The sequence below is a fragment of the Oryzias latipes genome, chromosome 13 (assembly GCF_053564925.1).
Source record: "Oryzias latipes strain Hd-rR chromosome 13, Olatipes_Hd-rR_3.1".
Lineage (NCBI taxonomy): Eukaryota > Metazoa > Chordata > Actinopteri > Beloniformes > Adrianichthyidae > Oryzias > Oryzias latipes.
This window is the reverse complement of record NC_136249.1, coordinates 15,724,852-15,746,974: the sequence shown is the minus strand read 5'-3', so window position 1 is coordinate 15,746,974 and position 22,123 is coordinate 15,724,852. Positions and strand designations below refer to the sequence as shown.

Here is a 22,123-nt window from a genome sequence, read left to right as displayed (position 1 = left end):
GTGAGCTCACCGCGAGCCACAGCGCGTGCGTGTACGCCTAGAACACAATTACTTTCTCAAACACACCGAGTAAAATGTAACGTTGAGAGTAGTTTTTCAGGAAAGTAATTTAACTAAAGACAGACAGACAGACAGATATAGATAGATACTTAGATAGATAGATAGATAGATAGATAGATAGATAGATAGATAGATAGATAGATAGATAGATAGATAGATAGATAGATAGATAGATAGATAGATAGATAGATAGATAGATAGATAGATAGATAGATAGATAGATAGATAGATAGATAGATAGATAGATAGATAGATAGATACTCATAAAAAGCAGAAACAGAGATATAACAAAATTAGAATTAGTACAGAGTTAAAAACTTGTTTTCTAATTTAGTTTGAATGGTCTTATCTTTATTTTCATAAATTAGGCTTATTGATGGAAAAGATGAGGTTTTACATCTACTTAATGAATCTATTTAAATGTTTATTTAAATACTTGTGATGCTAGAATTAAAACAGGGTTTTCTGGTTGAATTCTTGGAAGTTATCAGATACATATAAACTTTCATTCAGTTATACTTGAGAGGCTGCTATTTTTTTTCACAATTACAGTAATGAACTGAATATTATGTTAGCTGTAATTCCATATTCTGACCTGCTTTAAATGCATACACTTGTATTACACAGACACACACACAAACATTAGAATAATCTTATTTAATTTGAAAGAACATACTCAGTCTTCTTTTATCATATTTGGTGAATTAATGTTAATTTTTTTCTTCTCTCCATAATTGTAAGAGATGAAGTCAGTGATGCTGTTTCTGGTGAGTCAGTGTCAGTCAGTGACCCACTTTGTCATTCTGCAGAAGCATGGAAGAAACTGTGGGCTGCTGCTCTCCACCATCACAAACCTTCACTGTTTGCTCCATTCAGGAGTCCTCGTGAGGGCTGGGCTGCAGTTTTATGTGTTGACTGTGAAAAGATGTATTCAGTTACAAACATCAGATCACAATACACTTCATTGTAGGTCAGGGAGTTCCAGTGACTCCATTTTTGAGCATTACTGAATTAAGTAGTAGTTTTCCACAACAATTGAGTCACTTTCATTACAGAAGGATCCAATTTATTGTTTTAAGCGTGTTCTTTGTTTTTCCTTCGCAGTTCTAAAATAGTAGGGGTGTAATGATAAATCAACTTAAGATTCAAAATTCAAAATTATTCAAGATTCTTAGAGTTACATTCCTACGATCCAACCATATTCGTCTGAAACAAGTTGTTCATCAGAAAAAAACATTTCAAAATGAAATAAATCTACTATAATTAGTATTGGAAAGTATCATTTGGATTGGGGTATGGTAGGTTTATTTTATCAATGTAAAAATGACCAAGGATGATCACAGCGGAAAACAGACACGATGGCAGCAGAAAATGATCAATCTATCATTACAGTCCAATCTGTGGAAACACTTTGAATTTCTCAAAGACGTGACCATACAGTGTGTTAGAATGTTCTAATAATGTTCCCTTTGGATTATTTTGATGTGGAAAAACAACAGTGGGATGAACTATAACTAAAATGTGAATGAATTTGCCATTACTTCTTGTTTACTTGTTTGTACAAATTTTTAATTTACAATTAATTATTTTGTAAGACATACAAGGAATCTGGAAAACTTCAACTGCACTGTTCCCAGATATTATCTCTGAGTCACACTAGTTGAAGTTTTGGCTAAAGATGTCCTGGATCGATTTTAGGTCGATCGAATCAGATTGAATCAAATTGTTCAAAATGAACCGATATAGACTGTGATTCACATCAGCAAGATCAAATTATATGAATCAAATTGTTAAAATGAACCATTGCACTCCTACAAAATAGTGGTCCAGAAGGTCTTCATCTAGGTCACTCTACTGTACATAAAAGGAAAAAAGCAAACCCACCACCAGTGAAATGATTTAATTACAAAGAGAAACAGCTACATACAGGAGGTACCTCTGATGGGGGGGGGAGGGTAGCCATGACACCTGGAAGGTGTCAGTCAGAGTCAGGAAGTTGGCCGTGCAAAGAAACTGACATGTTTTTTTTTTTTTTCCTTTCTGGTGATCATGAGTAACAAAGCAAACAAGAGCATGGCCAGGAGCTGAAGGTGATGACATAAATACCAAATCTTAACAGAGATCATCCTAAAAAAATAGGTGACAGCTATAATTTAAAAGTGACTGACAGCAAATGTAAAGAGAAAGGAGAAAAAAAAACACAAATATAAACAAATCTTTCACACGTCATATCAACAATTGAGAACCGTGGGTGCATTTTTTTTTAAACAGAAAAAGGAGGGGTGTACCAATATTTACAACAATATGACCTAGTTCACAGACGGGCCTGATAAAGTTATGTACAATCTGGTGCAAAAGTTTGAATGAATTTCAGAAAACGTTGCTTTCTTTTACTAATTATTTTTACTTCATATCATGGCGTTTGTAGAATCCAAGTTCAGTTTCATTATGTTTGGCTCAAAGCTCTGATGATGGAATGAATCTACTGGATCTAAAGGTAACTCCAACCGAAGTGCATGATCAGTCAATAATCAAGAGGTCCAATGAAAACAGACATTCACAGAGTCCAGTTGCTTGACTCCCAGTGGGTCATCATGAAGGTAGTGACTCCGTCCTGCAAGGAGTTAAACCGTCAGCATCAACTTGGACTTTTCATAGACCAAAAATGGCAGCTCTTTACACAAACAGGTCACACAAAAGATGGAAAAAAAGTTTTTAAACCATTAACTCAAAAACTATAGGAAACGACCCTTGATACTGCTTTTCATGCTGGTATTCTGGGGGGTGGTGGGGGGGCATTTAAAAGTATTCTAACACTAAAACACAATGTGCTTTTGCAGATTTTTAACATTTAGCGTACTCAAGTGAACACGCTGCTGGGATTAGCATTGGAGAGGAAAATGTACCATTCTGTTGAACCAAAACTTTCTTAAAATGTCATGGTGCCATGATCTTAATAGGCTAGCATAAGTTAGCTGTATTTTTGCTTAAGCATTGCTAAAAAACAACAGCAAAGCTTTATCACGCAAATAACAAAACCCCTGGAAGGTCTCTGAGTTTTTTTTAAATGCTAGCCGGCTTGATAGGAGCTGGTAAATCCTCTTATCCCTGACAGAGGGAGAGAGCAGCATGTTTGCATTTATATGCGGGAAAGCTCAGGTGAAGAGTCCAGATGGCCGGTAAAGTGCAATGAGGGTTTCTAGGCTTGGAGGGATCAAACACTCTTTAACCCCCCCACAGCCAGAAGCAAACTCCAATGTGTGAGAGTGCGTGTGAGGAAAAGGCCGAGTCATCCTTCACTTCTACAGACATCTGCTGTTGTTCACCTTGTGTGTGTTGGTGTGTGTCATGGCTTAATTTGTAGACTTCAGGAGCCACATTTGGCTCAACGTTTGTCCTTCTGACAAACTCCCCGTCTTGTGTGCTTGACCAAAATCTTGTTTTCGATCATTTATTTTTGCACTAGGGATAGGTTCAACATGACGAATTCTTTCAGTGGCACAAGTATTTTGGTTAATGCCCAACAGCATTTATGACCTTTCAAAATCTTTTTATTTTGGTGAACTACAATGCCCACAGCCCAAAAATGTGCCCGCCTGTCCTCACACCAAGCAATTGCGCTGAGTTTGCCAGCTCAACAAGAAAACGTGACAGCTACATCTTCTATAAATTAAGTGCTGTAAAAGAAGGCGCTAAAATTGAAACCATAAATACTGTACACAGCTATCTCTTCCTGCTATCATCATCAAGCATCCTCTTCAAAGAGGCCCTGTCAAAAATAACAGCGTTCAACAAAAACGGAAATGTCATGGCAGGACACGTTTGCACATGTGAGACTTTGGCATGGTCATGTTAAGGAGGAATGTCTCCATTTTTTTGTCTTCTTCAAACCAGCAGTAAAACCCGGCGTCTTTGACATTTCAGTCGTCTTTAAATGGCAGCAAAACTGGCATAAAAAGGATATCTTAAAACAACAACAAAGTCATCCTCTTCAGAAAACCCGTGCATTCTGACCGGTAAGACGGTGCTTTCTGTGTGGGTTCACCCAAAGACGTGATTTCCACTCAGGTTCAAAGCACACAACACCGTCTTCTACGTCTGTGAGGATTTACCGCTTATCCCAACCCAAACTCATTAGCCAGAACTTTCAAATGCGGTCTGGAGGAGCCAAGTCTAAAGCAATGATGATATCTTGAATTCCAAAAAGACACAAATGCTTCTTTAAAACGTCTTCCTTCCTCTTCTTGTGCAATGATGCTCCGTAGAATCCACATCCACGTCTGTGTAGCCCTTCTTGACAGTCTTGAGCATAACCAAACCTCTGAACATCTTATTTTTTAATCCCTTCTTTGTCTTTTTAAGTCTTTTCAGTAAAAGCTACTGTCTAAAGACACATTTTTTAAGCTACACTTACAGACATGTGCACAGAATCGGACATTACCACAACAAAACCAGCTTTGATGATGCATTTTAGCGTACATCCAGGAGGGAGCAGCTGACTGTTGCACAGAGACACCAGCAGACCAAGCAAAGGTCCAAAAACACAAGTCTGTTGAGGTTGAAGGTCACGAGCTCTCAAGCTGATCGCGGCCAGACAAAGCAGCTGGGTTTTGATCGTCTCAGACCCTCCAGAGTAAAAGATGGTTGGTACTGTCATCACGCCCGACCGTTTCACTGCTGTTGGTGAGTCTAAAATCCTCGTATCCATCTCCACCAGAGATGACAAGATGGTTGGTTTTTGGTGGGATGTGAGCGGAGGTCCTGCGATGTGCCGAGTCTCGCCGTTGAAGGCCTCCTTCAACTGTGCTACTGCTCTGAGACAGATTGCCTGTAGACCACAAACCAGGTGTTTAAGCAAGCAGAACTACATTGAGTCTATACAAGTACGGCTCTGGATTTCAGATACCTGTAGAATTAGTTGTTGTAGGAGGAAAGTTCATGTCAAACCCTTCAGGCAGTTCAATTGATGTGAGGAACCGGACATGGCCCGTGTGACCATGAGCTGACCCCATTGGCACAAGAGAAGATTTCAGAGTCCCAGCTCCGGTTCCTGAAGTCACTGCTGGGATTGCCAGTGTAAGAACTACCCCTTAAGAGAAACAGAGGAATGAAATGCACGTTCAAAAAACAAAACACAACTGTTTGCTGTACTTGCAGTCTCTGTACTTTTCTAGCACAGGTCGGTGATCCAAACGCAGCCTTACCTGCACTGGTTCCGATCCACAGCAGGTCTTTACAGGCCAGTAGGGCTGTGATTCTGAGACAGGCAGCTTTGTGCTGTCTGATGATTGCATCTGCCCCTGAACAGAGCAAAAGATGCAGAGTCAAAACACAACAGAAACGCAAGAAAAAAGTGACGATGGTTCATCGCAGGAGTTTTGTACAAAGAAATTACTGCCGATCCATGACGTATTTAAGGCTGTAAAACCCCTCTACACACTTTTCTCAGACAGACATGAACATTTTCACACTTTTGTCCCTTGTTTAAACTCTTAACGTTCAAACATTTGTAGAAAAATAAAGACAGTATTAAAGAATAAAAAAACAAATCTGCTCATGATGGAACATTTTTATAGATTTGTCAAACTGAGGGCATTCTGTGCAGGAGACAAGCTATAGAGGAGAATGATTGACAGTGGTCTACAGCCAATCAGGATGCAGTATACAATGCTTTATGAAAAACGAAATATGCCAAACAGCGAGACCATGAAAGGTGAACCACGTTTTAGCGAGGAATCACTTAACCGTATTTGACTATTTTAATCAAAGACACATTCAGAAGGCACAAAATACAAGCATTTCCACTCAGGTCCTCCCCATCTTCTTGTGTTTACCTGCAAGCATTTTGTGCACAGCGGGGGCCACGTCCACCTCCGTCAGGCTCTCCCAGGTCTGGGCATGGTACAGCCTGACCTGGGCGCTCCCCTGCAGCGCCAACCACACACCATGACCGTACGCCACCATGCATATCACGCAGCGACTGCTGTCTGTGCCCACCTGGAACCAGTGCTGATAGGGAACAGGAAGAGGATGCAGCTAAAACCAGTCAATCTTCTCCACCTCCTCTCCACACAGAGCCTCCTCTCACCTCTTGTACCAGTGTAGTAGGATTGATGATCAGAACTTTGTTTTGCGAGCCACACCAGAGCTTCCCTCCAACAGGAACCATTTTGGTGACCGGGCTCCTGGGCGTACCAAGAACTAGTGTCTGAGAAGACTGAGGGTCCCAGAAACTACCTGAAATTTAATTAAAATGTAAAGAATAAATTAATATGTTTAAGTTAGTCAACAAAGAAAAAAAACATCTTTGAGATTTTAATTGGACAGGGGCAATTAGATTAGATTAGAGCATGTGGGTCAGAACATAGGTAGACTTCTTACACAAATTTAGTTCAATGTTTTACTTTTTGCATCAGTTACCTGCATCTCTCTGATACACAATCACCTCTCCGTTTGCTAAAGACACAAACACTTTGTTGTCGAAAAACCTGATGTAAGAAAAAAGGTGAAAACAAAGAAGAGAAAAAGCAGAATGAAGTGTTTAAAAATACAGAAAAACTTTGTTTAAAATCAACTCAAAATTCATGTTTCTAAACATGAACCTCAGCACTGGTTTTGTTTCAAGCACCGACTGTCAATGAGAACTGGACTGAGTGACTCCTCCCTCCTGGCGTTCCAAACAAAGTACCCCTGGGCTCCAAAAGGGCAAAATCCCAAAGACCTCTATATCGAGAAATAAACAACTATTACTCAGGCATTTATTTGTCAGAATAACCATTCTTGCTGATACCTTTTATAACATGTACTTGATGATCCTCATTCTTTTTCATACTATTTCTATAAAGTTAGTTAAGTTATAAACTGACCAATCAGATGCCTGAATTAAAGTAGGAGGTTCCTGATGGCCCCCACGCCCAACATTTAAAACGTTTGACAGATTTCGTGTAACCTGCTTTTAAGTTGTAGGGGTGATATATAGGGGTGTGGCCTTCCAACAAGTTCATTCCTGATTGTGAGAGTGGTTGCTGTAGAAACATTGACTCAGACTGATTTGGACCAATCCCTGTTTAATGACGTATCGCGAAAAAATGGTGATAGAATTGACTTCATTTGGTTGGAGCTGGAGGTACCAGATTTTTCGGACTATAATAGTATATGTTCTTTTGAATAGATTGGCCAGGAGAGGGGACCTACATATGATTTAAAAAAATAAATAAATAACAACAACCACTAGAAAGCACTGCTATTTGCTATTGATAGCAACGCAGAAAAAGAAGCGCCGCTCAGTCTTACACCAGGCTTTGTTTCAAAGTGGGAGAGGATAAAGAATTTAATGGATTTAAAGCGATATAAAGAATTTAATGGATGTGTTAGCATGGTCTTATTCACAAAAGTGCGACTTAAATATGATTTTTTCTTCTTTATAATGCATTTCTTTTGATTGCTGTAACTTATAGTCCGAAAAATACAGTAGGCTATTTTCTATGGGTGATGTCACACTCGCTGTCCACTTCTCAGAAACAGTCAATGGTTTCAAGATAAGTCGGACTCACAATATGCAGAGGATGGAGGCCGCATGTTGCATCTTCATACTGTTCTTCCGGTTGCGGATGTTGTCGGAGGACTGGTACACGTGGATGCTGGCACAAATACCAGAAATTGATTCATCAGTGGCAGTTTGAGGAGGGATACTGGGTGAGTTTGGTTTTAGTGAATCTTTACCATCCGTCCTCGGTGCCCAGCCACACAGAGCTCTGATAGGCCTCCGGGTCGATACTCAGAAGGTCCTCCAGACTGGCCCGGGTGAAGGATCCCCGAGAGGATCGTCTCATGGCCCTGCCGTCCATGGGGCTCTCGGTGAGAGCCCGGCTTCCTCCTCCAACGCCCAACATTCCCGGGGCGCTGTAAGAGCCCGCTACTGGGAACTCCTGCTCCTCCTCACTGCTGGTGGTCTCTGTAGCCATGTCTTTGGAGCCCGGGCCTTCATCATCTTTAGAAGATGAAACCGATTTTTAAGAAATGGTAAAAATGGTCACAAAGATTAAGAAAGAAAAAAGAACAAAACACTCACTGCCAAAGCTGGAGGAGATAGTTGAGTGACTGGCTTGACTCTGCAGAGTGGAGGAAGGACTGGGGGAGTCTTCATCATCTGTGTCGTCACTGTCAAAAGGAACCAGCTCTGCTCCTGGTCCTGGAGTCAACACAGCATCCAAAATGAACAAACACAGGCGGAGCACAAACCAGGTTTGTTTGGACAGAACAAACTAACCAGTCGGCTGCTCTGCGAGCTCCAGAGTGGAACGAGAGATGGAAATGTGAAGCTGCTGCTGCTGGGAGTGACCAGCTGCTGTAGACGATGGAGTCGGCTCCGACCCACGGTCCCTGAGAAACCGAGTGAATACCGTCAATGGCGAAAAATTCACAGAGAAGGCTAAGAAAAAGAGTCAAACTAGTTTATGTGTGCCCTCAGTAACCAGTGTTTAATCTGCTGATATTTTTGGGATTAAAGTGATGGAACAAACACAGAGAATGCTAAAAGTTTTGTGTCCTAAACTGCAATAATTTATGTGAAATTAACCAACATTGTGATTAAAAATAAAAAATTTCCCACTAAGGAGTAAAAAAAAGATTATTTTCTTATCCTAACTATAAAAACAAAAAAACTGCAGGTCCTGAGGACATTTACATGACTGTTGCTAAAAGGTTTTTCAAGGGAACTCCTATTTTTTTTTTACACCAGTTCAGTTTACCAGCTCTGTTAGTGGGACATTTCAAAATAAAATGCTGATAGCCAAAGTATTGATATCAATCCGCTCTCCTGCTCCCTTGATTATCCTAATTTTTATGAGAAAAAACTTTCAATAATCTACAGGGCACATTTTTAGATAAGAATTCGAATGAAATTCAATCTGGATTTAGATCAGACAGATCAACATCTCTGGCATTATTTGACTCCATAGAATTAATTAATTGACTTAACTGAATAGAAGAAAAAACTAATTGTGTAAACCAACACACACACACACACACACACACACACACACACACACACACACACACACACACACACACACACATATATATATTTACATGTACAAACATACGTTAGAAGGCCTTTTAAAACAAGAAAAAAAAAACAAGAGACAGTATTTCAGGTGACATAATTGATCCAAAGTTCCAGTTGGTTTTAATTCTTTCTCTTTGAACATTCCTTTAAATGACCAGCAGAAGGCAGGAAAGGAGCTTAACCTGTTTGCTGTACACTTATTCAATGTTCCAGCTCACATTTTATTTTTATAATCAAGGTTTGGACTGTTTCATGACCTTGTTGAATTACAATATTAATCAAATTACAGCAAAAATAATTTATTGAGCATAAATAAAAACAAATAAATGAACGAAAAGAGGCAAACATAAAACTGCAGCAGAAAAAATGTGGAGGGATTGCTTTTGTGAAGAGAGGTTTAAAAGCAGGTAAAAGAATAAGCATTATTTGTAATTTCTTCTTAAAAAAATTGTTTACAAAAAAATTCTTGTATATGTAAAATGGAAACTAAAGTTTAGGACCTAATTGGGAAAGGGTTAGGATTAAATATATTTGTTCTTCTTCACTCTCCTTTTCCGACATTTGTATCAAATATATATTATCTTCTATCCATTTTTCTTTATCATTTTAATATATACACACATATTAAGTATGTTGCTTCCGTCTCTCTATGTGCTTGCACACATGCATGCTCAAATGTTTTTATGTCATTATTACATGTTAAAAATAAAAAAGCAAAAATAGAAATAGAAATCTGACCTTCCCTTGAGCCCTGGAACTGCAGCGATGCAAATGATTCTTGCAGAGCAGACGGCGATGCAGGCCTCCACCGTGGGCTCGTCTTTGATATTCAACAAGCAGACCTGAAGAGAAAACATTGTTGAGGTTGATGTTCTTCCACCCTACCATGGCAGTGATTCCATTCATGTGTAAGAGAGTCGCACCTGCCCCACGTAGCCGTCGCTGTTGCACACCCACACCTCACAGCCGCTATCGGGGCAGCTGTGGCTGGGAGAGGCGCAGGAAAACTGAGGATGGATGACAATGGTTCAGGTGTGAACTGTTTATTATCGTCTGGAATCGTACTCAGAGGTGCTTTGGTTTCTGGCATCTCACCTGCATTCCACTGCGGGTCTTCATGATGGGGATGGCCTTCAGGAACTCCGGGTCCCACTGGTCCTTATTCATAGCTGAACACAGAGACACAATCAGAGAGGATTCAGATCATCCAGGCCAGGCACCTCCAAATGTCATTTGATGTTATTACAGTACAAGGGTTCAGAGAATGCAGGCTGAGTGGTTAGCCTTCACATATTTTCTCATCACAAAATCTGTCCCTCTTTGCTGTACACCCCTGATCCAGACAGAAAAAGGTCGAACTTTTCATTCATTTAAGCCTGAGTCTCCTGCCTCACTCACCCAGCTTCTTCTTGGCGTCCTCGAAGGCCTGCTCGAAGCTGGAGAGAGCGTCAGGTGAGCTGAATTCAAAGACGAAGGTGCTTTCAGCTGAGACTGTGGTAAACTCCAGCTTTGTTGGCAGGAACGTCATACTGAAGGCCAACGACTGCTTCTCTGACAGCTCTTTGTGCACCGATGCCATTAGATCCTTTATGACCTCGTCTAAGGACTGACAAATGCCATGGAAAAGGGTCAAACACTCACAAATGTAGCAGCTCAGGACCAATAAGTAGACAGCTGGACATCCAGACTGTATATATCCAGTACCAGGTGTGGGAAGCTGAGGGTCTCTGACAGTTTGCTGATCTGACCCATTGTGCTGAGATCCTCCTCTAGTCGGCTGATCATCTTCTGGATGCTCTCCTTGTTTGTTGCCTGAGTGGAACCTGTGGACAAAAGCAGAGATCCTCAGTGTATAAAAAGTGCAGCAAAACCAGTAAAAAAAAAAAAATTGCTAAAAAAAACAACAACTAAATTTTGCTTTTGTGTCTTACTTTTTACCACCTCCACCTCTTCCAAAGGAAGTTTCCACAAAAACTTGTATTTACTGGTGGTATCAATTACACTGGCTGCAGTGTATCTGCAGGAACAAACACATGCATTAGCTGTAGCTCAACACCAGAGGGCAGTGTGAGGACACAGAGGGGTTTTCACACACAGGCTCATGGAGCTGCGTCTTAATGAACCAGACTTCCTCTTCAGAGTGGTGCAGATGATGAGGTCACTGAAGAGGAAGAGGGAACGGTCCTTCTTCCCACCAACTGTCTTCTACAGAAACACACAGAGAGCTCAGATTTGCAAATGTGCAGATAGGCTGAAGTTAAGGTCGTGGATTTATTTTCTTAAATCACCTTTTGATCTATTGTCATAGCATTCCCAATGGTCTTTTAGCTATGATTATACCTTTTTTTTTTTTTTTTTACCAAAATAAAAAAAACCTGGGATGTTTTCTAGGACAGTTTCTGCAGAGCGGCAGGAGTTCTCTAGAAATTCTAGAAAAAGGAACCAACTAATCTCAGTCACGAATGAAATGGCTCACAGCCTGAGAGTCACAGAGCGGCTCGTCCTGGGGGGGGGGGGGGTCTTTTATCCCCATTCACCCTCTATCTTTAATTTATCTTCAAGCCGCATGTGATTAGTCAACACATATGTGCTTGCGCCTAAGGTTTGCACGGAGTAGTGTTTAAGCTGAGCGGAGGTGCACCCAACACAAAGACGTGTAGCAAAGGAAATGAGTGACAGCAGGAAAAGAAGCAAAATCCAGAACCATTTTACTTTTGTTAATAATAAAAAGGAAGAGTGTAGAGTCTGCAGGAAAATAATTCCATATAATAAATCACAGTAGGAGGTTAAAAGGTCGTCATCTGGACTTGGTTTTTAAAGTTTTAAAAGACTTTGTCGAATTGACAATTGTTCTGGATATTTGTCGAACTGAAAAAGGCCAGAGGACAACCTTTAAACCTACTACTTTGATGGAATCTACCTGGATGAATGAGAGTCTTCATAGACATATCCATATAGTAAAGGCTTAAATCTAAAGAATTAAAACCCACGGCAAGTTTGATGACAAAAAACACGACATCCAGCTAAGAGTTAGGATAAAGTTCAGAAAGCTGAACTTTCTGAGCGTTGGCTGATGCAACGTCACGTGCAGCTTGTAATTAAAAATTAAATTGTCATTTTGCCTTAAAAATTAAAAGCCAAAAACATCACATTAAAATGACATATTTTTACATAATGACTAAAATAAGGACAAAAATATAAAGGAGAGGGACAGGAGCGGGATCATTATGAATGGGAGTGGGAGTCAGATTACCAGGACTGGGACGGGACCGGTTTACTTTCTAAACTTTGGTCTGGGATTGGGACGGGACGGGAGTGAAAATACACTCAGGTGTCATCCTCTACCTCTGATTTATTTGCAGGACAGTTGTCGTAGAGTACTATGTCCTAGAAAACGACACCATTTTATCATTTTGGCTAAAAGCGGCTTAATCATCATTAAAAGACCAGTGGGAATGATTTTACAATAGAGCAAAATACGCTTAGAGTGGGACTTTAAAGGGAAACTTTGCTAAGACATTTTTCCAAATGTTTCAAAAAAGTGTGTCTTACCGCTTCCATAACTATTTCCTGTCTCAGGAACTTCCTCTGTGGATTCAGAATCTGACATACAAGAGAAAACATCAAAATAAGCAATTGCTGTTTGCTTAGCATTGTTCCTCTTCAATAAAATCCTCACATGTTCCACTCCCTCAATGTGAGCCTCGATCTCCTGGATCACCCTGGCCTCCCGCTCTGCCTCCTCAGCGGAGCGCCGACCCTTGTTGATTTTCTCAGCCAGCCGCTTGATATCCCTCTGAGCGTCCATTAAGTACGAGTGGTCTGGGTGGTCCTCTGGAGTGTGCTTCAGCAAGTCCTAAACCACGGAACCATAAACATGTTTACCTGCTGTCACACATCGTCTTCATTTGATGCACGAAACGTTGGTCACCTTGACCAGCAGCTCATAGCGAGGTATCCTCTGCACTGGCTTTATCATCAGATCGCCCAGAGCCTGCTTCTCCTTGTTCTCTCGCATGTTCTGCTGTTGGATTGAAGCAAAATAGATTATTGAAAAAAAGAATAATAATACTCTGCATTTTAGAGACTATCCACAAGATGGCACTGTGGCTTCACTGTCAGAAGCCACAAACGTTTAACTAAGAGGAGGTCAGTTTCTACAACTTTCCTTCACTCATCCATTTCCAGAACAAACTAAACAGTCAGAGCAGAGATTCCCTAAACTTACTGGACACTTAACCAACTCGCTGACAGCTTTTCAAGAGGTTTCTGTCTCCTGAAGTCTTTAAAATCATTTTTACTTTCCATTTCTCTTTTTGAGACAAAAAAATATAGTAAAATCTGTTCAAGGCGGAAAAATCAGCAAAATTGGAGTCAAAATGTTTAGTTACTAGCTCTTCTCAGTTTTCAAGATCAAAAATAAAAGTCAGCAGGTCCAAAAACAGCCCCCATCGCTTAATCACCATGACTCACCTCCAGGAACTTGTGAAAAGCCGGCTTGGCCTCCTTGGCGATCCTCACGGCGTCTCTGGCGTTGAGAAAATTGTCGATGTATGCTGAATACATATCAGCCAGGGCCTCTTTGGAGAACTGCAGCAAAGGAGAACATGGTTGTCGGATTTTGTACCTAAACGAGTGGTTTAGATCCAACAGTGCCACAAATGTACTGATAAATGCCTGGCTTAGTAACCGTTTCAAACACATGAAATGTAATATTTGACTCGTCAAATCACCACGTTTGCTTCAATGCTTCAATGAGCAGAGGCTTTTGCAACAAGGCATAAAGAAAAAGAAGCCAGGATGAAGGAAACATCATGTTCTTTTCCTGCAGATTTGTCTCTGAGGGGGGTGTCGACTGATCTCTGCCTAACTGTTTTTGAAGGTGTCCACCCCTCTCAGCATTAACATGGAGATAAATGGTGGAAGCCAGAGAGCAGGCCGTAAAAGGGATGAATTATACAACGTTGGACCCACCGAGGCATTTATGCTTTCTTCTGTCTAGAAATTCAAAATGATTGGAATGCACACACTTAATTTTATAGACTCTGCATTAGTGCTGATTAATAAATAGGGAATTTCAGCTGCAAGTTTTAGAGATTTACTTGTATTTTAAAGACTTTAAAGAAGCAAAATAGTTATTTTTATTGCAGTTTTTCCTCACTTAATCAAGGGTGATACTTATGTAATCCACCCTCTACAGTTTAATTCTTAATTAATAATCCATACTAATGATCTTATTCAAATAGGTTTGATTCATTTTTAAAGAGAATAAATTCTCAAAAACGCAGGGATTTCTAAACAACAAACTATCAGTAGTTTGGTGTATTCTGAGTTACAGACTGGAAAATGATTCACAGAGAGCACAAACTGTCTGTTTTACAAAACAATGTGCCCCGTGTGAGGCTCGAACTCACGACCTTCAGATTATGAGACTGACGCGCTGCCTACTGCGCCAACGAGGCCTGCAGCCTCACTGAAACACAACACGCTAAAGACTGCAGAGGAGCGGGGGTGGGGCAGACAGAGCTGTCTTTCAATCCTGTTGAGCGGCTTAGCTGAGTCCCAGTGGCATTTCATGTTCTTATCTGGTCTTTTACTGTTGTAAAATGTGGAACTGTGCTGTGAAATGTTTTTATATCTAGGAGCAGTAGAGTTTTGCCTATAATGTTTCTCTAATGCGTTGCAGCTCCTGTTTGTTTAAAGGCCGTTTCAGAGCCGCTGTTAGGTCATGGGAAAATGTTGAAAAGGGCACTGAGCGGTCACCGGAAAAACACTGGATCATACAAGGATCGCCAATTTTGGGCACCATCTTTTAAAAATTGCTTCCCCTCATTTAAACAATGACCTCTTCCTAACATAACTTTCCTGTCATTTCTGAAGAAACGCTCCACCAGAGCGTTTATGCTGAGATCTTCTGTTTTTAGGTTTATTTGGACTATGTGCATTACTCCAAACTGGACAAAGATTTATAGCCGTCTTAATGTGCACAATCACTTCTGAAAGAGCATCTATACCTCAAGATGATGAGACTCTGCATGGGAAACTGAATTAAAATCTGATCTTTAATGTTATCCTCACTCACGGATTGGACGAGGATGTGTCCAATGGTCTGTCTGTCATGCCACTGACTGACGCAGCTGGAAACCTGGTCCAGGAAATGCTCGTGGTGCTCCAGGATCTCTGGGATCTGATAAAACATCTCATCCACCAGCAGAGGGTCCACAATGGTGCCGCTGTCTGGTTGTTTGAGAGGACGCATGTAGCCCTGAGGGAAAAACAAAAACACTTAATGAAGATTTTAAATCTTCATCCCAAAGCAACATTTTTACAGGTATGCCACAAAACCTGACACCTCTTGAGGTGTTATCATTCAGCTAAAACGTTCATCTTTTCTAAAGTTATCAGCTCTGCAAACATCATACATGAGTAAAGTCCCACCCATCTCGCCTCTAACTGGCTGTTTGAAAAGGTCAATAAATGTTGAGTCAGTGATGAGTCACAAAAACATCATTTAGCATTTTCTCATTTCTTTAGTTACCAGAGGTATCCACCTATTCCCCTTTCTTGCTTATTCCTGTTCAGGGTCAAGGCTCTTTTAATTACAATCAATGAGTATTACATTGTAATGTGCGATAATTATTACTGAAATGTTTAAATTACAATCAATAAGCTATTGATTTTCTTTACTTGATTTGCAATGTGTAGCAATAATTACTGGTTTATTGTGATCTAATAATCAATGATTATTACATAATGGTTACCGTTACTGTTTACTGAAATCATGAATGAATGTTTTATTACAATAATCAATCATTACTAAGCACTTGATTTTGTTACTTGAAAAGAATCTATCGGATCAGAACAGGATTACAAAACCTGTAAAACCATAAAATTAATGAACTCAGTAGGATTATACAGTGGGATTATACAAGTTACCTTCTTTCCACTCCTTTTCAAGCATTAAATCAAGCTCTACTTGACTTTAGTTAATGATCACCGTATTTAATTAAGCAAATGTGATTTCAGTGACTTTTTTTTTGTTCTTTTTAATCTATGCATTTCAACATATCTGTAATGAGTTTTCTAAATTTGTCTAAATTCTTTATTGCTTTGACTACAATGGCTGAAATAAATCAACGAATCTAATTAAATCAAAGTGCTGCTGTAGCCCATCCCCGCCACTGTTGGGCAAAAGAAGGGTACATACCATCGACTATATATGAGAACAGGACTGAGTGACCCCTGGTGTTCCAAACAGGAAGTCCCTGCTGATTCCAAGAGGCTAAAAACCTACCCCCTTTATAGAGATATAAATAAGTATTATTCAGTCATTCTATTAGTCAGAATAACCATTCTTGCTCTGATACCTTGTTTTAACATGTTGTTGATCATCCTCTTTTTTTCATGATAGTTTTTACTGTAGTTCAAGTTATCCAAGTTTTAAACTGACCAATCAGATGCCTCAGTAACAGCAGGTGGAGCCTGCTGGCTCCCGCATAAACCATTCAAAACGTTTGACAGATTTTGTGCAGCCAGCTTTCAAGTGGTAGGACCAATCACTGCTCACTGGCGCAATCTGGTTCCAACAGGGTGACGACGGTATCGCCAAAAGAAAAGGCAATTGAATAGACTTAATTTTGTTGTAAGCAATTTTCTACGGGTGGCCTCACTCACTTGGTCCAGTTCTCACATACAGTCAATGGTATATCCTGGACAGTAGGGCCACAAAAAGACAAACAACCATACACACACTCTCACGCCTAAGGGACCATTAATAGTCACCAAATACCAATGCAGCATGTTTTTGGACTGTGGGAGGAAGCCGGAGAAAATCCACACATGCATGACAAGACCATGTAAACTCCATACAGAACTGGGATTTGAACCATCACCTTCTGGTTGAGAGGTGAGTGCAGCAAAGCTATGAATATATAAATATCAAAAACCTTCCTTAAAAACAGCTGTTTTTGTTCTTGTCAGTGTGAGCATGAGTCAGTATGAGTGAGTTCTTCGTGTCCACCAGCAGCTGTCACCTTCTTAGGTGTGTCAAAGCTGAGAGTCACAGCTGCTGCAGGACATGACGATGAAAACTGGAGGCCCATCGCAGGTACAGGGTGTCAAAGTGATGTGTCACAGCAAATGAGTCCAGATAAGAACCACAAACAGAGGAAATGTGTCAACAACCAGGGAACTGAAGAGATAATGAAGCAAATCCTACATCTAATTTGTATCTCCCTAAATAAATTCAAATTCAATTACATGAGATAATAAACTACTTTAATTTTTTGTTGTCTGACAGTTTGGATTTAACATTGTTCATTTTATCTATTTCAATAAAAACATGTTAATTCTGTGCTTTGATATATTTTAAAGTCAAACATGGCTCTGTCAAAGATCAGCTCTTATTCTAATGTCAATTTTGGTCTGCTCCTGATTCATGATTTAAATCAAAAAAATACTCAGCAATGCTATTTTAAGGTTAATTGTCTTTATGTTCTCCATTATCCAAAAAAAGCTACAGTTATTTACAGTTGAAAAGATCAAAAACACCATTTTCATTAGGGTGGATCTTTAATTAACGAACTGGTTTGCTAAAGTTATAGTTTATTTTATCCAAAAGCTTCAAAAGGTGAAAATTTAACAGCTTTTTATTTCTAGCATTGAAGCAACTTAAATTCCTAGAAAGTAAAAAGCTGATTAATGGATTAAAATCTATTTTCTTTCCTTTTGCTCCAGTGATTAAATAACTTATTTTCTAGGCCCTTTGGAAGTACTTTGGAGCACCAAAAAAACCACCTCATGTCATTCTAGATATAGTAATTAATGGATTTCTTTTTTAAAAGGCTCCTTTGTATTTGCAGAGATCAAAGTAACACACAGAATGTTAGTGAAAAGTCAACTTTCTTTTAGTATTTTAAACATATACAATAAAAACAGACATAAAAGCAGAATCTTCCCTTCATCTGTGACTTTTTAAATGGTTGCTGCAGGGTTTTAGTTTAGTGTGTAGGTTTGCATCCTCTCATTTTTTAAAATATGAAGTACAATGTGTGCAAAATTGCTTTTCTCAACAAAGCACTGAAAGAGAGATTTTGTTGCTCCCTGCAGAAATGTCTTCCTCTCCAACATCAATTGTACTTGCACAGTGTGCTCCTAATAAACTGTACCCGATCGGATTTCACACACAAAAAAAAAAAAAAAAAAAAAAATCACTCACTGAGAACTGTTTGACATGAAAATTAGGAGAATGAAGTTAGTCTGAGGTGGATCTGACAGGTGCTGGTCTCCACCCAAAATCTAGAGACACACCTGGTGTCTCACTGCTTGAATCAGTGGCATTGAAAACCAATTAGAGTAAAAAAAGGAAATTAGAATAATTTGCATTGCAAAATCGAGTCAGCGTCTCGTAAATGTGGAACTTAAATGCTCAACAACTGTCTGGAATTTCCAGAGACTGTCAGCAGGAATGGAGAGAATTCCTGGACATTTTTTTTTTACGCAATTCTTCTCCTCTGCGTCTTTAAGCGAAAACGTAACCGCCTCAAATACTCAAAAACTCACCCAAATTAGCACACACCTAGTATCCCCGGAAAATTTATTTTTGACATAATGAAGCCCCCCACTCAAAAAAAAAAAAAAAAGAGGACACCAAACTGTCAAAAAATGAACGGTGCAAAGATCTCTCATGGGGCTCATACTTTAGTTCAAACTCCACTAACAAAACCAAAACCCACGTGCCGGGAACATACAAAGGAAGTTTTAAAACTTTTATGGATACAGCTTGGTGTGTGTTGTGGCAAAGTGTGAAATTGACCAGTTTTCTCATTTTCCCACATGGAAAGAAAACTTATTTTTCAGCAATCTTCACATAATCTTACACAGGTTAAGTCTACAAACACCTCCATAGCTGCATTGACTTTTGACCTCAGGAAGAGGCTGCCACCAAAAAGGTTGCTATGGAGATAAAACCAACAGAAAAGTTTTCTCTACAATTTTTCATCTGCAACTATGACAAGTTTGGCAGGGGCAGAGATGGAATATAAGGCACATGTCGCCATATCAGTCAGTGAGACTGGGTCAAAGGGGGCAGCGAGGGTGGGGGCGTAGCGCCTCCAGGCCACACAACACTGGTTGTCGCTTTTAGAAGTCTTTTTTCTAAATTTCCCAAAACATTTCTAGTTCTTGAATATTGAAATTAAAATTTGGTTTCATATTGAATTTGTGAGAAAACACTTTCTCTTTCTTTCTTTTTTTTGTGTGTGTGTGGGGGGGCGTTATCCAGTATGACTGGGAAACATTCACAGACTTTAAATTTTTGAGTGAAGCTTCAGTAAAATCTGTCATGATGTGAGTCAAACAGCAGACTTCTGCTCTGAGCTGAGCTGCTACTGCTGCAGAGCAGTCGCATCCGAACCACATCTGACAGCCTCCCTCAAGGATATCTCCACTCTCGCAGCAGTCGCCGTGGTAACACTTACTCCCCCCCGTGTCGTCATGGGAACACAGAGCAGGATTTTTCACTTTATGTGATGTGCAGACACACTTACAGCAACCGGAAGTGCTGTTGAAGTGCTGTTGAACACCGCCCACAGGAGACTGTGTCAGGTAAACCGCTGTGGGGGCGGGGCAACAGGTATGCGTGTGTGTTTTAGCCCACCAATGGGAATGAACTGCAGGGTTAAGATTTGGGGCAAAGGTTAGCGAGCTTTTAGATCACTCAGGCATACGGGAGAAAGTGTCTATGTTTGTGTGTGTGTGTGTGTGTGTGTGTGTTTGTGTGGGGGCAGATAATGCTGATGACAGCGACATGTGATAAGGTTAGCGGATAAGACTGACAGGATGAATGGTAATAAGTGGATTACATAACATGATTGTTACCCATGAGTATTCTCAGCAGTCAGGTTCCAGAATATTTGGAGTGGGTTTCTTTGGCACATTGAGCATGAGAACTGTGATCATGAATAAACAACTTGGACTTGACTAAAATCACAAATCACCAGCTCACTGGAAGTGGGGTCACCTGTGAGTTTTGTTACCTGAACAAGGCTGCGCAAAGACTCCACATATGACTGTTCTGTGTCCAGGAGGGTCATCATCACATGTTTCCTCATGTCCTGTGGAGACAGAGCAGGAAAAGTGCAGGAGAATTAAACTTTACAGTCTGAATTCACAGATGAGCAACAAACCAGCATCTTTTGGATGGAAATGCTGCTTTTCATTCTGTCAACCACAACAATTAACCGTCAAACATATTGACAGGATGATGGTTCCGACTGTGGCTGTCTGACTTCACACACTACTCCAACACTCCTAAAAGATTGTCCAGAGTCCTGGATTTTAACATAATTCGGACACGTTTCCTACTTTCGTTTTTCTTTAAGTGCTAAATATGACGACAACCCTTTGCTTAAGTGAAAACCTAATAAATACAAACATTTTATGAAAACTAAGATGATTTATAAAAAAAACAAAAATTATTTCATGTTTTTTTAATAACAAATCGTTAAAACACAATGCACTTTGGTCTACATTGACCAATCTAGTGAGCACTGATGCACGATGGTTTTTCACAGAGACTTCTGCGCAATTTCCAATTCACATTTGGAATTATAGATTCGAAAACCCTGAAAAAATTTAGTGCACTATGTAGTGAGGAAATTCAGTGTGAGTTTATAGGAGACAATTTCACATTAATTCTTCATTCCTGTAAAGTTACGGATTAAAGTGAAGCGGGTTCTGAGATCTAAATCTCAAATTTAAGTATTAAAGTCTGCACACGGTGGGAAATGACAAACAATGCTTGCAGTCTGCATCCGATTTAGCCTAAAATTTTTCATAATTTAAATGTTTGGTTAAGTAGAGCAAAGCATGAAGAAGTTCTGCAGCATTATTTCATTTATTTGTTCAATGGCATTAGGCCTGCACAATATACCGCAAATGTATCGCTATCGCTGTGCAATATGCACTGTAAATAGCTTTTTAAATTATACTACCTTGATGTTTGCATTTATGCTACATTTTCTTTGTTCTTGTTTTTTTTTTATTTCATTCTAAGTCTTTTTTTCCCTCTGCTGTCAGTTGCTATGGTGACAAACAAATTTCCAATGTGTGGGATCAATGAAGTATTTCTGATTCTGATATCGCAAAACACAGTGAAAATTGCAATAAATGGATACGTTAAATGTGTTAAAACAATCCCTTTATGCATTTGACTAGTCGAATGGACCCCCTTCACTTTGTTGACCAATCAGATGGAGCCCTATAATGTTAAATGTTCCCACTCCTATGTTGACGAGGGTCATTTGGAGTATAATTTTTAAACTGTTGCAATGAAATGGGAATGATGTTTTTGGTTGTTTTGCTCTTTGTTTATGTACCGCAAATTATATCGTTATCGCAAAATTAATAACCAATATCGAATATTGCATGTTTTCCCTCATATCCTGCAGCCCTAAATGGAATGATAACTAAATTTAGAATTTAGGATATTATCCCAGACAAAATTGTAAAGAATAGATCATGTAAAGATAAAGTACTGGTACTAAAAATCTCAGAACGTAATTAAAAATTTGTCACTGAAGAGCATAGAAAGTATTACGTTTTGTCATAGAAACTTTCTAGAGTATCCTTTTGGTGTTTAAAAACCTCTCAATCAATTGCCATGTTTCACAGCACATTATGGTGCAGAGTGACAAGTACCAAACAGTGGAAAAGTACAAGTAGTTCATGTTTTTGTCAGGTACAAGAAATACAGACCAAGAATGTTAAACTAAAAGACAGATGTTTCCAGCTGCAATCACACAAGAATGAGTTGAAGATCATCCAAATATTATGCTTGCTCAGCAGATCCTGCATCTCCACATAAAATTATTGGAGATTCCAGGAGTGCTGAAGCGCCCTTGAACAATATATAATTCCGGCTCCACCAGATGAAGGCAATTCCGTCACCATTTTTTCATATGTACACCACCACGTTGATGAGAGATGTCAACAGTA

The 22,123-nt window shown here is 39.6% G+C and overlaps 1 protein-coding gene and 1 non-coding gene across 4 annotated transcripts in view; both read right to left on the bottom strand.

Annotated features, from left to right (window-relative positions):
* Window positions 1-1,944: 1,944 nt before the first annotated feature.
* Window positions 1,945-22,123, bottom strand: part of arhgef17 (Rho guanine nucleotide exchange factor (GEF) 17) — a 64,229-nt gene continuing 44,050 nt past the window's right edge. For 2 of the 3 annotated variants that reach the window (XM_011482768.4, XM_023961337.2), the window contains 23 exons: window positions 20,164-20,241; window positions 15,210-15,392; window positions 13,601-13,717; window positions 13,059-13,151; window positions 12,807-12,983; window positions 12,680-12,730; window positions 11,223-11,332; window positions 11,059-11,144; window positions 10,832-10,950; window positions 10,526-10,733; window positions 10,223-10,296; window positions 10,051-10,134; window positions 9,866-9,969; window positions 8,330-8,442; window positions 8,132-8,251; window positions 7,783-8,050; window positions 7,614-7,700; window positions 6,481-6,548; window positions 6,149-6,297; window positions 5,895-6,069; window positions 5,265-5,360; window positions 4,967-5,149; window positions 1,945-4,888 (listed from right to left, as the gene is read on the bottom strand). In XM_011482768.4, coding sequence (XP_011481070.1) covers window positions 4,680-4,888; window positions 4,967-5,149; window positions 5,265-5,360; window positions 5,895-6,069; window positions 6,149-6,297; window positions 6,481-6,548; window positions 7,614-7,700; window positions 7,783-8,050; window positions 8,132-8,251; window positions 8,330-8,442; window positions 9,866-9,969; window positions 10,051-10,134; window positions 10,223-10,296; window positions 10,526-10,733; window positions 10,832-10,950; window positions 11,059-11,144; window positions 11,223-11,332; window positions 12,680-12,730; window positions 12,807-12,983; window positions 13,059-13,151; window positions 13,601-13,717; window positions 15,210-15,392; window positions 20,164-20,241 — 2,952 coding nt within the window. In that variant the 3' untranslated portion in view covers window positions 1,945-4,679. The remainder of the gene's footprint in view (window positions 4,889-4,966; window positions 5,150-5,264; window positions 5,361-5,894; window positions 6,070-6,148; window positions 6,298-6,480; window positions 6,549-7,613; window positions 7,701-7,782; window positions 8,051-8,131; window positions 8,252-8,329; window positions 8,443-9,865; window positions 9,970-10,050; window positions 10,135-10,222; window positions 10,297-10,525; window positions 10,734-10,831; window positions 10,951-11,058; window positions 11,145-11,222; window positions 11,333-12,679; window positions 12,731-12,806; window positions 12,984-13,058; window positions 13,152-13,600; window positions 13,718-15,209; window positions 15,393-20,163; window positions 20,242-22,123) is intronic. The other variant, XM_020708378.3, reaches the window with a different exon arrangement.
* On the bottom strand, window positions 14,517-14,589 carry trnam-cau (transfer RNA methionine (anticodon CAU)). Its single transcript has one exon. It is a non-coding gene; the product is annotated as a tRNA-Met (tRNA).